This window comes from Scyliorhinus canicula, chromosome 12, assembly GCF_902713615.1.
Source record: "Scyliorhinus canicula chromosome 12, sScyCan1.1, whole genome shotgun sequence".
In the NCBI taxonomy this organism is placed as follows: domain Eukaryota; kingdom Metazoa; phylum Chordata; class Chondrichthyes; order Carcharhiniformes; family Scyliorhinidae; genus Scyliorhinus; species Scyliorhinus canicula.
The window spans coordinates 140,415,781-140,435,604 of record NC_052157.1 but is presented as its reverse complement, the minus strand read 5'-3'; the positions used below and the strand labels follow the sequence as shown (position 1 = coordinate 140,435,604).

General features: G+C 44.1%; 1 protein-coding gene across 18 annotated transcripts in view; it reads left to right on the top strand.

The window, feature by feature from the left end:
* The window catches only part of myo18ab (myosin XVIIIAb), a 299,483-nt gene that overhangs the window by 255,455 nt on the left and 24,204 nt on the right, over nucleotides 1-19,824 (top strand). For all 18 annotated transcript variants that reach the window (XM_038814300.1, XM_038814298.1, XM_038814286.1 and 15 more), the window contains 5 exons: nucleotides 1,025-1,138; nucleotides 4,382-4,498; nucleotides 6,569-6,652; nucleotides 7,985-8,122; nucleotides 18,504-18,689. In XM_038814300.1, coding sequence (XP_038670228.1) covers nucleotides 1,025-1,138; nucleotides 4,382-4,498; nucleotides 6,569-6,652; nucleotides 7,985-8,122; nucleotides 18,504-18,689 — 639 coding nt within the window. The remainder of the gene's footprint in view (nucleotides 1-1,024; nucleotides 1,139-4,381; nucleotides 4,499-6,568; nucleotides 6,653-7,984; nucleotides 8,123-18,503; nucleotides 18,690-19,824) is intronic.

Sequence of the window (19,824 nt, the reverse complement as noted above, 5' to 3'; positions counted from 1 at the left end):
CCTGACTCCGATACAGGCTTCTGTGGGTGCGATTCAGGTCAAACTCTCCTTTCAAGTTATACCCCGGTATAACCCATACCTTCACCGAAGAATTTTACCTACTTACCCCTTAATAGCATTGATGTCCTGGGTCCTGCGTTATTAAGGAAGTGAAGTAAGCTAATAACCACTTTTTCAGGTTAAATTATTTTATTATTAACATACTTTTTTTTTAAAGTTGTAATCACTTTCTTTACAGAAAGGTAAACAGATTAGTGATTTTGGATGTTGTCTGGTTGGTTGGGGACCTTCAGACCCAAACTTAACATTTTACCTTTAAATCCTAGCCTTCTTTAAATCTATTGCCGTTTACAATCAGCTGTTTGCTTTGCCTTTCCCATAACCGAGTTCTCTCTCTCTCTCTCTCTCTCTCCTCCTCTTCTCTCCTGATGCTGGTTCTCTGTTTTCTGTCCTCCTTCCTCTGAGCTCCGTTCTGACCTCTCCAGCTGCTGCTCCCTCGCGTTCTGCTTTTCTCCCGATGTCTGCTGCCTCGCGCGTGGGGGGAGTGGGAGGAGCGAGGGAAGCCCGCGCTTAGTGCTTTTTGGCGGGAGAGATCGGGACCTCCGATAGGGAATGGACTACGGGGCTTAAAGGGGCAGTCCATTACAATATTTCAACAGCACAAAGAAATCTATGCAAACTCTCTTTTTTCTTTTTCCCTTTCTCCTGCTGCAGGTTGTAATAACAATTCTGACAGACTGAAATTGACTGCATTTTTGACAGAAGAGCTGGCCACAGTTTCTGCTCTTTTCAGCTGCCACCAACCTCTTGTGGGATCTTTCCCTGCACTCTCCCAGACCAGATATTGGCAGACTTCTATGTTTCAAATGACACATTCTGTATTTTCCAGAACAGTGGTTTATTCTATAACCACTTATTCAGTTTCATCATTTACATTTTGAGATTTCTGAGGTTTTTTTGGAGTTTACCTTTTACCTGATGAGAGAATCTAAAACTGTTCCTTGAAATTGTTGTCTATTTTTAGCTTGAAGAGTCCGAGTTCACCTGTGCAGTAGCTGTCAAAGCTCGAAAAGCCATGGAAGTTGAAATGGAAGATCTGCACCTTCAGATTGAAGATATTTCTAAAGCCAAAATTGCAGTAAGTGGACTTGCTTGAAGCTGATCCAGCAAATATAAGTTTAGATTTCCAAATGGATGCAGAAATGTTCACTAAACAGTTGTGCGCCTGTTTTTGGATTTCTCAAAACCACAACCAAATATTTTGAATATCAGCAGAATGATTCTAAATGCTGTCTTTGAAGCAAAAACAATATACATCAATGTTTTTTTAAAAATAAAACATTTATTAAATTCAAAAAAATTGAATTCAATAAAAATCTGAAATGAAAAGTCTAATGATGACCATGAAACCATTGTCAATTGTTGTAAAAACCCATCTAATTCACTAATGTCCTTTAGAGAAGGAAATCTGCCATCCTTACCTGGTCTGGCTTACGTGTGACTCCAGATCCACAGCAACGTGGTTGACTCTCAACTGCCCCCTCGAGGGCAATTAGGGATGGGCAATAGATGCTTGCCCAGCCTGTGACACCCACATCCCATGACCAAAAAGAAAATTGAGTTTTGTCGCAAGATCTTATCCTTAGCCACTAGTTAATGCTGAGTATATATATATATATATATATATATATCAGTTAAAGCTGTGATGGAAATACCTTGCGTTTCAAATAAGGACACATTTAGGTTCAGCTAGTACCTCCTCTTTCCTATTTTCGCATGGCCCACTCTCACCCCTCATTCTCCTCCCCCCACCCACCCACCCACCCACCACCACTGTTGTCTACTCTGCAACACTTGGAGGCCCATGCATCAATAATAATACCATGATCAATTAATGCCTGTAGAAACATATTACAAGAATAAATTAACAGCTTGAGGAGAGAACAAGTATTGGTAACAATGATTCAATGTTTAGGACAGCTGTTTACCAGAAGTGCAATAATGATGAAGTATGTGGAAACTAGTTTTTGAATAACAGCCAATGGATTATTTTTTACCCATGAGGTGCACTGATATTTAGTAATTGTAGCTTGATTTATAAAATAGTTGGCAAATTGTAAAATGTTACTTTAATGCATTATAAGTGCTTGCAATTTTATTTCCAAATGTGTTTAAAAGACCCAAAAAGAAAATAATACTAAAGATTGTCTCGTTGATGAGTTCCAATTATAAAGCACTCTCTTACACAATGTTTTTAGCTTGAGCCTGTCCCTGTTCGAAATAAGGATGTTCAGTACATCTTCATCTTTTAGATGAGAATATTAAAACAAATGTAATAACATATAGTGTACATGTAGCTCAGTTAGTGGCAATGTCTCCCTAAGTCATAAGTTTATGGTTTCAAACTCCACTACTGATTTAGGCACATAACCTAGGCTCACAGGTACTCCAGAAGGATCCTGGTTGATGGTAAAAATCAATGACAATATTGAAAGAGGAGCAGTGAGTTCTTTGTCTTAGTCAATAATCTCCTCTTGATTAACAGCAACAATATTCACATCTGATTTGTTTAACTCATTGCTGATTGTGGGGCTATGCTGTATTCCAATTAGCTGCCAATTTTAGTTAGGTTGTGGAGATGCCGGCGTTGGACTGGGGTGAGCACAGTAAGAAGTCACCTGAGGAAGGAGCAGTGCTCCGAAGCTAGTGTTTGAAACAAACATGTTGGACTTTAATCTGGTGTTGTAAGACTTCTTACTGTGCAATTTTAATTAGATCAGAGGTTATGTTTCTAAACTAATCCATTAGTTTTAACTTGCCATGATACATGGGACAGGATTTTCTGTTCGGGAAACTAAGTGCTCCCGTCGGAGAAAAATCGCTCCTGGTCTCCGGTGGTATCGGGCTGCAATCTTGATTCGGTGGCTTGATGTAGAGTTCGGGCACTGCCTCCTCCCCTCCCCGAACAGACACAATTCAAATCAGGCCCCCTTCAGCTGAAAAGTAGGGACATCCTCCTTCTCTTCCCCCCTTCTCCCCCCCCCCCCCCCCCCCCCCCCCCCCCCCCCAGCATGGGAATAAAACTGGCCCCCGCCCTCGAGCACTGATGCATGGGGGTGGCTCGACCCCCCCCCCATCAGACCCCGAAAGCTAAGTGCTTTGACTTCTTCCTTTTCACAGGAGGAATCACTTAGCTGCTTTTAATGTGGGGATGGGCTGTCAATCATAGCAGGTGTCTTTATAAACATTTGTGGTTAGCATCAAAGCAGGGTAATGGAGATGCATTCGAGCGTGAAGGTAAAGATCAATATACAATCCACCAAGCAGTTGCTCCTGGAGTAATAAATTGTCAATCACTAGCTAATGCAATGTATTGCTGTGTAAAATTGAATGGAAGATCAGCATTTCAAAGGCTGTAAAGGGATTTCAAGATCTTTTGACTTGTACTAGGCTTTCAAGGAAGCCCCTGACACTTGCAATAGTTGCTGTCTTGAACACTTCTGTCTGCAGCAGCAGATGTTCAGAAAGGGCAAGTGAAAATACTGTAATTTTTCAACCTACTACTGAGACTGCTGTTCAGCTTTCAGGCAGGAATCTCTGTTGGAGGTGGGGGGAGGTCTCTGTTGGGGGCCTGTTTGCGGGATGGTGGTTCTCTGATGAAGGCTTAATCTCTTGACCCACAATGGGCTCCTCCGCATTAAAAGGTACCTGCGCCAATCATGCCCGTGTAAATTGCCTGGAGCATCACGGGAGCATGGAGAATGTGGCTTCCAGCCTGTTAATTGCGTGCAAATGACCTACTTGCATCCTCCCGCTGAGGGGGTGGGGGGGGGTGTAGCTCGCTGCTGCCACCGGCAGGGGATGGGCATCCGCGCCAATCCGGCCGGATCAGGAACCCCACTATGGGCGGCGGAGAATCACCCCATGATTATAAACAACAAAGTTCAAGTACTTTTTAAAACTAAAAAGTCCTATACACTTGATCCTGCACACTTGAATTCAATAACTCCATTTGGGGCTGCAGCCATAAATTCCCATATTCATTGTTCCCAGAAGTGTATTTGTTTCCCATACAGAAGCCAAAATTAAAGGAAGGATCAGCCTGACTTGGTCACACTCATCTACTAAAGGCAGATTTTTGAGTGGCGTTGATGGAGGAATAAATGAAGTGTTACCTTCCCTCTGAACTATGGATAGTGAGTTAGGAGAAATAGGGAGGGGGGGGGGATACTTCAGTAAGAGATTTAAAAACTTTCAGAGTTACAAAGTATGATTTTAAACTGGTTGACACCAGTATATAAGACATATTCTCTGCAGTAAGGATGGCAGAATCATACAAACGGTTCAAACATCATTTGTGTAATGCATTTTCCTTTTATAGTTGGAAGAGCATCTAAGCCGTTTGCAACGTGAGAAAAATGAGCTCCAGAGTCGTCTTGAGGAAGATCAAGAGGATATGAATGAACTCATGAAGAAACATAAAGTGGTAGTTTCCCAGGTAATTTATCTGATATCTATCCATGTTCCCTTCATAAAAAACAAATCGGACTGGATTTAATGTAGTCCATCACAGTAGGAAAGATGGCATCTAGGCACATTTGATCGTGAAAGAGGCCTTTCATTAATCTCCTTGCAGTGGCAAAACCTTGCCCAATTTAATTGGAAGGGTGGAAGGGGCTAATATGGGATTTCCAGCTGCTAGCAGAGGGATGTTGATTGGCTCATTGAACCAATTGGTACCCATTAACCCTGAGCACATTGCAATTTAGTGGTGGCTTTGGGATTAAATGAAAGCTACCCAGCAAACCATTGGGGAGTATTGGACCCACCCTGGTTTAGCTCACAGCTAGACAGCTGGTTTGTGATGCAGAACAAGGCCAGCAGCGCGGGTTCAATTTCTGTACCAGCTGAGAATTCTAAATTCTCCCTCTGTGTATCCGAACAGGTGCCAGATGAGGCGACTAGGGGCTTTTCACGGTAACTTCATTGCAGTGTTAATGTAAGCCTACTTGTGACAATAAAAAGATTATTATTATTAAGTAGGGAGCTCTTTCCAAGGGCTGGTGCAGACTTGATGGGCCAAATGGCCTCCTTCTGCACTGTAAATTCTTCGATTCTATGATTACAGAGAGTCTGAGGAAAGTGGGTAGCGCATGCGATACCAGAACATGTGCGAATTAGGAAAACTCATTGGGCATTAAGTGGCTCAAAGAAAGAAATGTTGAAAGACATTAATCACACATCCAATGAAAATGGTAGTGAATCTGATTCTGCTGATAGTGATGAAACATCTCTGCAAGAATGATTTCACACAAGCTTATCAAAGATAAAATGTAGTAGAAAAACTCCAATACTGGAAGTGATCCGAAGAAAGATTCGACAAAAAACATGGATATCACTCGTCTACATCATTCATCATACCTACCCCCACAGCAGTGTTTAGCTCAGGTCTCCAAAGTGCAGTCTAATAGTAATAACACTGATGAAGATTCAGACAAGAGTTCTGAATCCGATTTGGATTCTGTTTATGAAGAAATGTTAAACAACTTCTACCGAACAGACATGACACTAACTTGAACAAATGGTGAGTAATCCTTCCAAAGCTAAGAAAGAAGACAGCAAATCAGAAGAAGAAAATGAATTGGACTTAGTAACTTGTTATAGCCTCTTGCAGTAAAACCATTGCCATCAACTTTAAGTACAAATATTTCCCAGAGCATGTCTATCTTGAGGGAAAATATACATAATAGCATGGCATCAGATATTCAGGATAAGGACAGCTGCAAAATGACTATTTATCACTCTGTTTCCTGTCACTCAGCCAATTCCTTATCTAAGTGCCTACTTTCCCTTTTATTCCATGAGCTAGAATTTTGCTCACAAGTCTGTTGGAGACACCACATCAATGGCATTGCCAACCTTCTCTATTACCACCTCAAAAAACTCCCCAAGTTAAACATGATTTTCTCTTAATGAACCCATACTGGCTTTCCTTAATTACCTGCAACTTTTTAAGTGATTATTGATCTTGTCCTGAATTATAGTTTCCCGAAATGTCCGTACCACGAAGACAAACTGATTGGTCTATAGTTGCTGGTATTATCCTTGAACTCCTTTTTGAACAAGGGTGTAACGTTCACAATTCTCTGGCACCACCCTTCTGTCTAATGAATACCCCTGTGCAGCTCTAAATATGTGGTTTAAACGTTTTTAGTCACTGAATGTATTTTCAGAGTCAGAGATTTGCAGGACATATAAGAGGTCCTTTGGCCCATCGTGTCTGTGCCGGCTGTGAAGCATCTATCTATTCTAATCACATTTTCAAGCACTTGTTCCATAACCTTGTATGCTATGGTGGTTCAAGTGCTTGTGTAAATGCTTCTCAAATGTTTTATCTGAGATGGAGCCATAGAATCTTATAGCACAGGAGACGGTCATTTAGTTTGTCATGCCTGCACCTGCCCTTTGAGGAGCTGTATAATTTAATCCTACACTACAACCTTTCCCACATATCTCTTTAAGTTAGTCCTCTTCAAGTGCATAATACTCAAACATGGCAATTCTTTAGTCATCCAGGGACCTGGGCCAGATCAATGAACTACAGTCACAACTTGAAGAAGCCAGTAAAGAAAAACAAGAGCTACAAGAGAAGGTATGCAAGTTATTCCATTGTCATAATACAACTCTTTACAAGCAACTATGCTGAGCAATAAAATAATTGAATATTGCATCTGTAATTTGCCGTTAATTGATAGATAATGTAATCCAGTGTAGCAAACTATGGGAATATTTTGGACTGGATTAATGAACTATGATGGGCTGAGTCTCTGAATTCATTAATATTGATCTTCAGAGTTGGAAGTGCACTTTTGACACCATGTGCCAAAGAAAATTCAGTTGTTTATTTTGAAGGGAAAATGCAACAGGAGCAATGTAATCGAGGAAGCCTCAGTTTCTGAATTCTTAAAATATTTATCCTATTCCCAGAAACTATTTCTTGAATATTATAAGAAAGGACCTTGAAAGAGCAAAAAAGAAAAATCACTATTATGTTTCCCTATGGGCAGCATGGTAGCACAGTGATTTGCACTGTTGCTTCACAGTTTCAGATTCCCGGCTTGGGCCACTCTCTGTGTGGAGTCTGCATGTTCTCCCCGTGTCTGTGTGGGTTTACTCCGGGTGCTCCGGTTTCCTCCCACAAGTCCCGAAAGACGTGCTGTTAGGTAATTTGGACATTTTGAATTCTCCATCACCCGAAAAGGTGCCGGAATGTGGCGACTAGGGTCGTTTCACAGTAACTTCATTACAGTGTTAATGTAAGCCTACTTGTGAAAATAAAGATTATAATTATTATTGTTCAGCCTCATTGCTTTTCTCTGAGCTTCTCTGTGACTTGAATGTTTCTCCTGTTGCTTGTACAACACAAACTGAACATGCTACCCAAATGCTCAAAACACATTCCTCTGATTTGGGCACTATGTAATTTCAACATGACACAATGAAATGGGCTGTTTCACAAAGAGAAAATTACCCTGTTAGATTTTGGCTTAGAATGACTGCTGAATTGGGTCTGCTATTCTTCATTAATAAACCTTTGTGCATTGCTTGGAATTCTGTTTTTTTTAAAGAATGCACAATTTTACTGAAGGGGTCTTTCACCCATCAAGTGTGTGACTTGGAGGGGAACTCTGTGTTCTCCCAGCTACTTGTACTTGCTGGTAGCGATCTCAGGGAAGGGGTGTGTTGTCAGAATAACCTTAGTGAGTTACTGCAATGCATCTTACAGATTATTAATGGTGCAGCTACAGTGCTCTGGAGGTAGAGAATGTGGATATTGCATCTACTGGCAGAAACATCTTTCTTATCAATCTTTTTAATCAGAGAAATGTTTTACTGTTTGCACCTCGGTTTCTGCATTCAGGTTTGAATTGTTACAGCTCATTTTACATACTGATATTCTCCTTTACTATCCAACTTTCTCCAGTTACAAGGACTGCAGAGTCAGCTGGACTTTACAGAACAGTCCATGGTAGATAAATCCTTAGTGAGCAGGCAAGAAGCCAAGATTCGTGAACTTGAAACTAAACTGGAATTTGAGAAGACCCAGGTCAAACGCCTTGAGGTATGCATTTACAACTTAAAATCTCACAAGATTTGTTTGCATTCCATGCTATTGAGGAAACAAACTTCTTCCGACTGTTTACTTAGTGACAAGAAATAACTGTTCTACCTAATTTCTTCTTGGGCAGTCCTCAGGCCCGAGGGTGACTTAAAATAATTTTGTAAAGTCGTCATAGTCTTAGATGTCCATAGGCTGCTTTCCCCTTTGAGGAGGAGAGCTGACTGGTGGTGATTTAACCTGATGATCACCACACCTCCGCCAAAAAGCAAGGTTGTGAAGGTGAACCTTCATGAATAACCTAATTTATGCCAGTGAAGTGTTGACTGAACTCTTTGCCTTTGTAAATTTTGGTGGCAGGATTTGATTTCTAACTTTTGTTAAATAGAAAATGTTTCTTCTTTACTTTTAATTTTGTTGCAATAATGACGGTGTGGTGGGAGTGAGAGAACCAGGTCAAAATCTACATTTGGGTGAAAGGTAGGATCAGGGTATTAAAATAGAAATATATAAAATCAAAGCAGAAGGAGACGTTATGGTCCTTCGAGCCTGCTCCGCCATTCATTATGATCATGGCTAATCATCAAGTTCAATCACTGATGCAGTGGCAGTTATGCAGCAGTAAGCCACACATGTGGGAGCTCCCGTTTTAAAGAGATTTTTCGGCTCTTTTGAGAGCCCAAAACGGAAATTTTTCGACGTCTCCCGGTGGGGGAAGGTGTGTGTGCTGAACGACTTTCCCTGCAGTCCATGACTCGAACTCGGAGTGGAAAGGTGGAAAAAACAGCAGCAGCTCCTCAGAAAAAACGGGGGAAGGGATCCAAGATGGCCACCGACAAAGCTCCAGAGGAGTGGAGACTCTGGGCCCAGAAACAACAAACTGATCTCCTGCGCTGCTTTAAAGAATTCAAGGATGAAGTACTGAGCTCTCTGCAGGAAACAAACAGAAGGCTGTCAGAGATTCAGTCCACCCAGGGTGCTGCCATCAAGAAGTTGCAGACGCAGGCCATTGAACGAGAGGAGGAGGCCGTGGTCCTCGTGAGTAAGGTGGAGGGGCACGAAGCACTCCACAAGAAGTGGCAGGAACGCTTCGAGGAGCTGGATCACCGCATGAGGCGGAAAAACCTGCGGATCTTGGGCCTTGCGGAGGGGCTAGAGGGATCGGACCTGACAGCCTATGTGGCTGTAATGCTGAATTCGCTAGTGGGGGCCGGGTCTCTCCATCTGCCCCTGGAGCTGGAGGGAGCACACAGAGTACTGGCCAGGAGGCCTAAGGAGAATGAACCCCCGCGTGCGGTGCTGGTGAGGTTCCACCGGTTCAGTGATTGGGACTGCGTGCTGCGCTGGGCCAAGAAGGTGAAGAGCAGCAATTGGGAGAATGGGGTAGTACGGATCTACCAGGACTGGAGTGCGGAGGTGGCTAAGCGGCGGTCCGGATTTAATCGGACGAAAGAGGTGCTTTATAGAAAAAAGATAAAGTTCGGAATGTTGCAGCCCGCGCGCCTGTGGGTAACTTATTCGGAACTGCACCATTATTTCGATTCCCCGGAGGAGGCGTGGGCCTTCGTGCGGACGGAGAAACTGGACTTGAACTAGGGGTTGGGGGTTGCGAGGTCGGCTGTAAGATATTAGTGCTGGATTCGGCTGTTGCTGTGTTCTCTTTTTCTTCGGTTTTTTTCGTCTTGTTTTAGTACTTTTGCAATTTTGATATGGTTATTTACGGAGGGGTTGTTCTGCTATGTTTTTGTTTTTGTGCTTGGGGCATTGTCTGGGCTGTGTATCTTGAGGGGAGGGTCGGGGGGGTATGTTGTATTCTATGTCGGAGTGGGGGTATGGAGGGGGGCTGATATTTGGGAGCTGCGTCAGAAGGGTGTGGTGGGGCAGTGCAAAAGCGCAGGCTTTCCTCTGGTTTCCCGCGCTGCGGGGCTGGGGCGTGGAGACGGTGACGGGGGAGGTGGGGCCATAACTGGTTCTTCCCCGCGCTGGAGCGGTGCCAGGAGGAGGGATAGGATGGGGGATGATCCCACTTCGAGAGGGGTCGGGCTATTGGCGGGAGTTTCCGGGGTCAGCAGAAGTTAGCTGACCCACGGAAGTACAATGGAGGACGGTTCGCGGCTGGGAGGGTTCCTAGCCTGGGGGGGAAGGGAGGGGGGGAAAGGGGAATACCGGGTTGCTGCTGGTAGGGGCAAGAAGGAGCTGGTGGGAGTTGGGGGGACAGAGGTGAGGAGTTGTCGCTATGGGGACGGGGTCGAGCAGGGGATGCTGGCCTGGGGCGGGCAGTCGACGGGCTATGGCTAGCCGACGGGGGCGGGACGCCCTCTGATCCGGTTGGTCACCTGGAATGTGAGAGGGTTGAATGGGCCGGTGAAGCGGTCAAGGGTACTGGCTCACCTGAAGGGGCTAAAGGCGGATGTGGCAATGCTGCAGGAGACCCACCTGAGGGTGGCGGACCAGGTCCGCCTGAGGAAGGGATGGGTGGGGCAGGTTCTCCACTTGGGGTTGGATGTGAGGAACCGGGGAGTGGCGATTCTGGTGGGGAAAAATGTGTTGTTTGAGGCATCGGAGGTGGTGGCGGATAAGGGGGGTAGGTATGTGATGGTTAGGGGCAGGCTGCAAGGAGAGAAGGTGGTACTGGCTAGTGTGTATGCCCCAAATTGGGACGATGCGGGCTTTATGAGGCGTATGTTGGGACGGATCCCGGATCTGGAGGCGGGAGGTCTGATCATAGGGGGGGACTTTAATACGGTGTTGGATCCTTCACTGGATCGGTCCAGCTCTAGGACGGGTAGGAGGCCGGCGGCGGCCAAGGTACTGAGAGGGTTTATGGATCAGATGGGTGGAGTGGATCCATGGAGGTTTGTGGCGGCGACCCTAAGAATCTGGGGACAGTGGAGACGGCATCGGGGGGAAACAGGGGGCTCGATGGAGGCTCCACTGGGTGGCAACCATCGGTTCATCCCGGGGAACACGGATGGGGGATTCAGGGGATGGCAAAGGGCGGGCATCAGCAAATTGAGGGACCTGTTTATTGACGGGATGTTTGCGGGCCTGGGGGAACTGGAAGATAAATTTGGCCTTCCCCAGGGGAACATGTTCAGATACCTGCAGGTAAAGGCGTTTGCTAGGCGACAGGTAGAGGGATTCCCTTTGCTGCCCTCGCAGGGGACGATGGACAGAGTGCTTTCGGGGGTGTGGGTAGGAGAGGGGAAGGTGTCTGACATCTATAAGGTAATGCAGGAGGTGGAGGAGTCGTCAGTGGAGGAGCTGAAGTCTAAATGGGAGGAGAAACTCGGGGAGCAGATAGAGGACGGGACTTGGGCGGAGGCCTTGGAGAGAGTCAACTCTTCCTCCTCATGTGCGAGGCTTAGTCTCATCCAATTTAAGGTGCTGCACCAGGCCCACATGTCCGGGACTAGGATGAGTAGGTTCTTCGGGGGTGAGGACAGGTGCACCAGATGTTCAGGGAGTCCTGCGAACCACGCCCATATGTTCTGGGCATGCCCAGCACTGGAAGAATTCTGGAAGGGGGTGGCGGGGACGGTGTCGAGGGTGGTTGGATCCAGGGTCAAGCCAGGTGGGGACTCGCGATTTTTGGGGTTGGGGTGGAGCCGGGAGTGCAGGAGGCGAAAGAGGCCGGGGTCCTGGCCTTTGCGTCCCTAGTAGCCCGTCGAAGGATTCTGCTACAGTGGAAGGATGCGAGGCCCCCAAGCGTGGAGACCTGGATCAGTGACATGGCGGGATTTATAAAATTGGAAAAGGTCAAATTTGCCCTGAGAGGATCAACACAAGGGTTCTATAAACGGTGGCAGCCTTTTCTGGACTTCCTGGCTCAGAGATAGGTAACTGGGTCAATAGCAGCAGCAACCGGGGGGGGGGGGGGGGGGGGGGGGGGGGGGGGGGTGCATTATTGTAGTGTTTATTCTGTAACTTTATAGTGTGTTAATTAGCGTTGTTGTTAAAATGCTGGGTTGTTCATGGGGCTGGGGCGAATGTATATGATTGTTAATATTATTGTTATTTTCGGTATTTTACTAAGGTGCGTTATTGTTGTATAAAATCAAAATTTCTCAATAAAAATTATTTTTAAAAAAAGTTCAATCACTGATCCCACCACCCCCCCCCCCCCCCCCCCCCCCCCCCCCCTTCCATCCCCACCCCCAAAAATATCCCTCGATCCATTTAGCCCCAAGAGGTATATCTAATTCCTTATTGAAATTACACAATGTTTTGGCCTCAACTACTTTCTGTGGTAGGGAGTTCCACAGATTCACCACTCTCTGGGTGAAGAAATTTCTCCTCGCCTCAGTCCTAAAAGGTTTACGCCTTATCCTCAAACCATGACCCCCTAGTTCTGGACTCCCCCACCATCGGGAACATACTTTCTGAATCTACCCAGTCTAATCCTCTTAGAATTTTGTACGTTTCTATGAGATTGCCCTCTCACTCTTCTAAACTCCAATGAATATAATCGTAATCGATTTATCTCGCCTCGTATGACAGTCTTGCCATCCCAGGATTCTGCCTGGTAAACCTTTGCTGCACTCCCTCCATAGCAAGAACATCCTTCCTCAGATAAGGACGCCAAAACTGCACACAATAATCCAGGTGTGGCCTCGCCAATGCCCTATACAATTGAAGTAAGACAAGTCCTATATCACGGTCAAATATAGTCAAATCCTCTCACTGTGAAGGACAACATACCATTTGCCTTCTTTACTGCCCGCTGTACCTGTGTGCTTACTTTCAGCGACTGATGCACAAGGAAACCAAGGTCTCGCTGAGTACCCATCTCCCTCAATTTACACCCTTTGAAATAATAATCTGCCTTCCTATTTTTGCTACCGAAGCAGATAACCTCACATTTATCCACATTATACTGCATCTGCCATGCATGTGTTTACTCACTCAGCCTGTCCAAATCCCGCTGAAGCATTTCTGCATCCTCCTCGCAGCTCACCCTGCCAGCCAACTTTGTATCATCTGCAAATTTGGAGATACTTTGAACTTGATTATCATAATGAATGGCGGAGCAGGCTCAAAGGGCCGAATGGCTTCTCCTACTTTTTATGTTTCTATGTGCATTTGGGGATGTAAACTGTTATATTCTGGATGAAGAGGGAGAAATAAAGATAACGAGCAAGAAAATCATTCAAGAAATAAAGCATGGAGGTGTTAAAGCAGTGGATTAGTATTTCTGCAATGAGGTGCAGACGTTTAGGCAGAGACAGCGAGGCCTGTTAAGAGGTAAAAGGTGGTTGTTAAGGAATTGAATTTGGAAGAGAAACGGATCCTGGGCTCAAGCAGTACATCGAGGTTCTGTGCTTCTGATCTGAGGCGGAAGCTGGAGAAGTTGATGGTGCTGAAAGTGGAGAAACCTAAATATTCTCATGAGCTCAAGTTAAATGGCACAGTTTTGCCTATGTTGAACCAAAGTAAGTTACGGCTCGGCAAATGTTAATTTGAGTGCAGCCATACCATCAAACATGAAAGAGGGTGTCTAAAGATAGAGATCAATTTTGTCAGTGCATCTGTTCCCATACTTCTGAATGACACTGCTAACTGGAAGTGTATAAATAAAGAAGTGATTGGAACCATGATCATGCCCTAGGTTCAACAGAGGCAACCAAGGGAAAAGTTTTGGAGATAATAAAATAGCTATAGTGAAGCAGATACGAGTGAAATCATGAGAAAGCAATGCCATGGTAAAGGAGCATTTAAGAGTGGTGAAAAATGGAGAGAGGAAGGAAGATTAGAATGGAGCGTGCGGCAGTCTGTTGTGATTTTCTTCTGTGATCTTCGCTGTACACTATCCACACTGGGATAGCAAAACTAGATACAAAATTTTTAAGTAACAAAGTCTTGTAGTATGAAACAAGTGTGGATAATAGAGGCAAAAATATTAGCCCCCTGAGGCTGAAAAATATTAGAAAGTGAAGCAGTGGGATGGGCTGAATGGACACAGGCAGGATTTTCTTTGTAGGTTTCAGGACAAAGGAAGCAAACAGTGAAAGTGAGCGTTGGTCCCTTAGGGTGTGAGACTGCAGAATTAATAATGGGAAATTACAGGCTTTGAACAATTATTTTGTCTAAGTCTTTTCGGTAGAAGACATAAAAATCATCGCAAAAATAGGAAAACTGTAGGGGACAAAAAGGAGGGAGCACACTGAAACAATCTTGTTGCTTGCTCTTGTGGGACATTCTATAACAAGAGATCATAGTTTTAGAGTCAAAAGTAGTAAATTTAAAACAGAGTTGAGGAGAGTTGTGAATCTGTGGAATTTGCTACCCCAGAGTGTGGTGGTTGTTAAGACAGTGAGTAAATTCAAGGAGGAATTGGACAGATTTTTAATTAGCAATGGACGGGCAGGACGGTGGAGTTGAGGCCAGATGGGATCAGCCATGATTGAATGGGCCAAATGGCCTAATTCTGTTCCTGTATCTTATGACCTTATGAACCTATAATCGGGATCATTAGAGAAATAGCATTCTGAAAACTAATGGGACTAAAGGATGGCAATCTAGGACCTGATGGCGTGCATCCTAGGATCTTAAAGGAAGTGGTTGTAGAGATTGTGAATGCATTGTTGTAATCTTCCAAAATTCGCTCAATTCTGAAAGCTCCCAGTGAATTAGAAATTTGAAAATGTAACACCACTATTCAAGAAGGGAGGAGGACAAAGCAGGAAACTATAAGCTAGTTAGTCTAACACTTGTCATTGGGAAAATGCTGAAATCTATTAAGGATTAGCAAGGCATTTAGAAAATCATAATACTATTGGGATGAGTCAACATGATTTTGTGAAAGAGAAATTGTCTTTGACAATTTTTTTAAGGATGTAAACAACAAAGTGCATAAAGGTGAGCCAATAGACACAGTGAGCTGGATTCACCGTTGGCCAATGCCAAAATCGCAAAACGCGATTTACCAGGCTCGATACGTCAAAAAGCCTATTCCTGCTCCTATTTTCTGTGTTTCTATGATAAAAGCTCATGGTATTAAGGCTGGTATATTAGTACAGATCGAGGATTGGCTATCTAACAGGAAAAAGAGTTAGGATAAAAGAGTAATTTTCAGGGAGGCAAACTGTAGCTGGTGGTGTGCCACAGGCTCTGGTCTCAATTATTTATGATCTATGTTAATGACTTGAGTGATGGGACTATGTGCATTGTAGCCAAATTTGCTCATGATCAAAAGATAGGTTAAAAAGCAATTTGCGACGAGGATTCAAAGATGCTGCAAAGGGATGTAGATAGGTTAAGTAACTGTGCAAAATGTTGGCAGACAGAATATAATGTAGGAAACTGTGAAGTTGTCCAGTTTGGCAGACATAGTAGAAAAGGAAGATATTACTTAAATAGGAGATATGCAGAATGGCGCCATACAGAGGGATTTGGGTCTCCTTGTACATGTATCACAAAACATTAGAATACAGGTATAGCAAATAATGAAGAAGGCAAATTGGATGTTGACCCTTATTGTAAGGGGGTGGAGCATAAAAGTAAGGAAGTCTTGCTACAGTGTACGGAGCATCAGCAAGACACCAGAGTACTCTGGACAGCTTTGGTCCCCTTACTTAAGGAGGGATTATACTGACATTGGAAGCAGTTCAGAGAAGATTTACTAGGCTGATTCCTGGGATGAAGGTGTAATCCTATTTGGAAAGGTTGAGCAGGTAGGACGTTTACTCGTTGGAGTTTAGAAGAATGAGAGGTGGTTTTGTTGAAACATTCAATATTCTGAGGGAGGTTGACAGGGTAAATGCTGAGAGCCTTTCATGGGGAAATTTTGGAATAGTGACCACAGTTTAAAAATGAAGAGTCTCCCATTTAAGGCAGAGATGAGGAAGAATTTCTTCTCTGAGGGTCGTTGGTCTTTGGAATTCTCTTTCACAAATCAGTGAAGGCTGGGTCATTGAATATAGTAAAGCTGCAGTAAACGGATTTTCTCATTGACAAGGGGGTCGAACAAGTGTAATGGTGGTTAGGCTGGAAAGTGGAATTAAGGCCGTAAACTAATCAGCCATAATCAGCAAGTTCAGTGGGTCAACTGACCTACTCCTGCTCCTATTTCTTATGATCTTAAAACCCTACTGTCAGGTTCAAATTAATATCAGAAGCCCCCAAATTGACCATTTAATGGTCTGAGAATGGGCACTCCATCCAACTAAGGATGACAGATGAATCTTGGAGGGCTATTATGAGGCCCTCCAGCTTGGATCAGCAGCAGGGTGCCATTGAAGATAAATGAGGGAAAGGACATCCCAAGATGGAGGCGCCTCTCTCCAGCTTCTTTAACTTCAAAATGGTGCAGCAGCTGGGCTCCCATTGTGGGAGGAAAGTGTTTAACAGGGCGACCTAGGGCTGCAGCTGAGCCAAGGCAGGCAGGATGGTCTTCAGAGCCTGCCTGGTGCACTGCCACCCTCACTGGTATGTCATCAGTAGACTGCATCCAGCAGCTGCATTGTACCTTGCTGCCTGTAGGGATCTGGAACGTGATTATAAAATTCCAGTCGCCCTCCAACATTGGTCTTAAGTGCTTCTATGTTGCCATTAGAGGAGAGATTTTGTTTTCTTCAGGGATGAGTGCATGCTTATGTCTCAGGGCAATGTACCCACATTTGCATTAAAAATATTGTCCTTCCAAGATAACACACTTGCAGTCTATTTGGTCAATGGCCCTTTTTAATGGTTGTTTCTTCTGAATCGCATTCAGTAATTACTTCATACAAATCAGATTTTATTCTAACAAGGTCACATTAATTATTGTTAATCAACCTGTTATGTTTTAAAATATGGGAAACAGACTGTGTTCATGGAGATGTACTTGCTATTTATGTATCGTGAATTGCAATAGAGAAAATGTTATTAGATTAAAGTTAATCACAATTTCACCCTTCTGGTCCAATATTAATATTATTTCCCAAGTCCATGACTGACATAGGCTGGAATTCTCCGGCCGTTCTCTGGTGGTGGAATTCTCTGATCCTGCCGGCAGTGCATCCCCGCTCACGGGTTTCCCAGTGGCTTGGGGTGGCTTCAATGGGAATTCCCATTGACAGCAGCGGGAACAGAGAATCCCACTGCCAAAGAAGGGCATGTCGGTTCAGGAGCTGGAGAATTCCGCCCATAGTTAACAAACTAGCTTATATCAGCAAAGAAGCATAAGCCCATAATTGTTTTTAATAAATTTAGAGTACCCAATTTTTTTTTCCAATTAAAGGGCAATATAGCTTGGCCAATCCACCTACCCTGCACATCGTGGAGCTGTGAAACCCACGTAGAGACAGAGAATGTTCAAACTCCACACGGACAGTGATCCGGGGCCGGGATTGAACCGGGTCCTCGGCGCCATGAGGGAGCAGTGCTAACCGCTGTGCCGCCGTGCCACCCTGATAAGCCCATAATTAACTTTTTTGAAGTTGCTGACTTCAAATGAACTAGTGTTGTATTAATTCCTGCAGATCATTATGTTCCAGAGCATAAATCTGGGAAATGTGATACACGTTTTAAATGCAAGTTCTTTCTCCCTCAGCCAATTTTGGGTGGTGCATTACTATTACCCTTAGTCTCATGGAAGAAAATCAGCTAAGTTTCTATGGAAGTGGGAACTGCTATTTTCAGTGCTTTCATTTATCAAGAATTGCCCTTTCTATTTTCTGATGATCTTTATTACAAAGCGTGTATATCTGACTGCCAAGGTAGGATAGGGTTATGTTTGTCCGTTTTCCAGAATACTTCTGTCTAGGTTCACGTCCAGTATAGCCACTCAGAATGAAGGAGCAAAATAAAACAGCCTGAACTTAATTTGCATGTGCAATGGCGTTAATCCCTATTTCCCTCATATTAACCAGAAAAATAAAATTCCTGAAAATTTGAATGAAAATAAGAATGATTTACATTCTTATTAGAATAATGTTTGTGCCAGGATCCTAGAATCATAGAATTTACAGTGCAGAAGGAGGCTATTTGGCCCTTCTAGTCTGCACCGGCCCTTGGAAAGAGCATCTTACTTAACCCCACACCTCCACCTTATTTCCGTAACCCAGTAGCCCCACCTAACCGTTTTTGAACACTAAGGGGCAATTTAGCCTGGTCAGTCCAGCCAACCTGCACGTCTTTGGACTGAGAGAGAAAACCATAGCGCCCGGAGGAAACCCACGCGGACACGGGGAGAAAGTGCAAACTCCACACAGTCACCCGAGGCCGGAATTGAACCCGGGACCCTGGCGCTGTGAGGCAGCAGTGCTAGCCACAGTGCTGCCCCTATATAAATGTTGCATAAATGAGTTTGATTTTGCACACCGATTGAATTGTGTTCCAAAACATGAAAAGATGTTAAGTATGCCTCCATCAGTAGTTGACTGTGCGTCACTGCTTTGCATAGACCCTAGTTAGCCGTCTCAAGGAAAACCTGGAAAAACTGGGAGAAGAGAGAGATCAGAGGGCAGCTGCTGAAAATCGGGAGAAGGAGCAAAATAAGCGACTGCAACGACAGCAGAGGGATGTAAAGGAAGAAATGGGGGAACTTAGCAAGAAGGAAGCTGAAGCCAGTCGCAAAAAACATGAGCTAGTAAGTGAACATTTATTAATCCTCTATCTGACAATTTTTTTAACTTTCTTGCTGCTGGATTCACGATTGAAATCCATATTCAAATGCAGCTATTGAAGTCATACCGTTAAGCAATGTTAACAAAAATGCAGCTGAGCTGAGTTACTCTCCTAAACTGCCTATTTTAAGTAAGAAGTCTTACAACACCAGGTTAAAGTCCAACAGGTTTGTTTCAAACACGAGCTTTCGGAGCACGGCTCCTTCTTCAGGTGAATGGAAAGGCTTGTTCCAGAAATGTTTATATAGACACATGTGTCTATATAAACATTTCTGGAACAAGCCTTTCCATTCACCTGAAGAAGGAGCCGTGCTCCGAAAGCTCGTGTTTGAAACAAACCTGTTGGACTTTAACCTGGTGTTGTAAGACTTCTTACTGTGCTCACCCCAGTCCAACGCCGGCATCTCCACATCATGCCTATTTTAAGGAGGAATGATGTGTGAATTCATTTTTCCAATTAAGGAGCAATTTAGCGTGGCCAATCCACCTACCCTGCACATCTTTTGGGTTGTGGGGGCGAAACCCACGCAAACACTGGGAGAATGTGCAAACTCCACACGGACAGTGACCCAGAGCCGGGATCGAATCTGGGACTTCAGCGCTGTGAGGCTGCAGTGCTACTCACTGCGCCACCGTGCTGCGCTATGTATGTAATATATTGGAGAATGATCTCATACAAGCTCTGCAGATAGTTTACATAGTTTTATGACAAAGCATAGCAGAAGGATATTTGGACCACTAAGTCATGCAACTAAAAGCTCTCAAATTAAATCTGAACTGATTTGTTTGCAAGCAGCATGTAGATATTAATTAATTTTCATAACATATTAATAATACTAGTGCCTTGAAATAAAAGGCACTGCTGCATTTATTAAAGAAAACATTTGCAGGTGCTTTCACCCTGTCAGATCTTTTTTTTGCTCTCATAACAGCATGTTAGGTTAGGACGTAGCTCTGTAGATTAAAGAAGGCCTCTTGTGTCTCATCCAATTGACCATTCTTTGAGTGAACCTAATGAATTGGTGATGTGGCATGATCGAAACTTGATGGTCATCACAACCAAACCCTGTCTTGTTCAGGTGCACTTTGAAAAGTGGC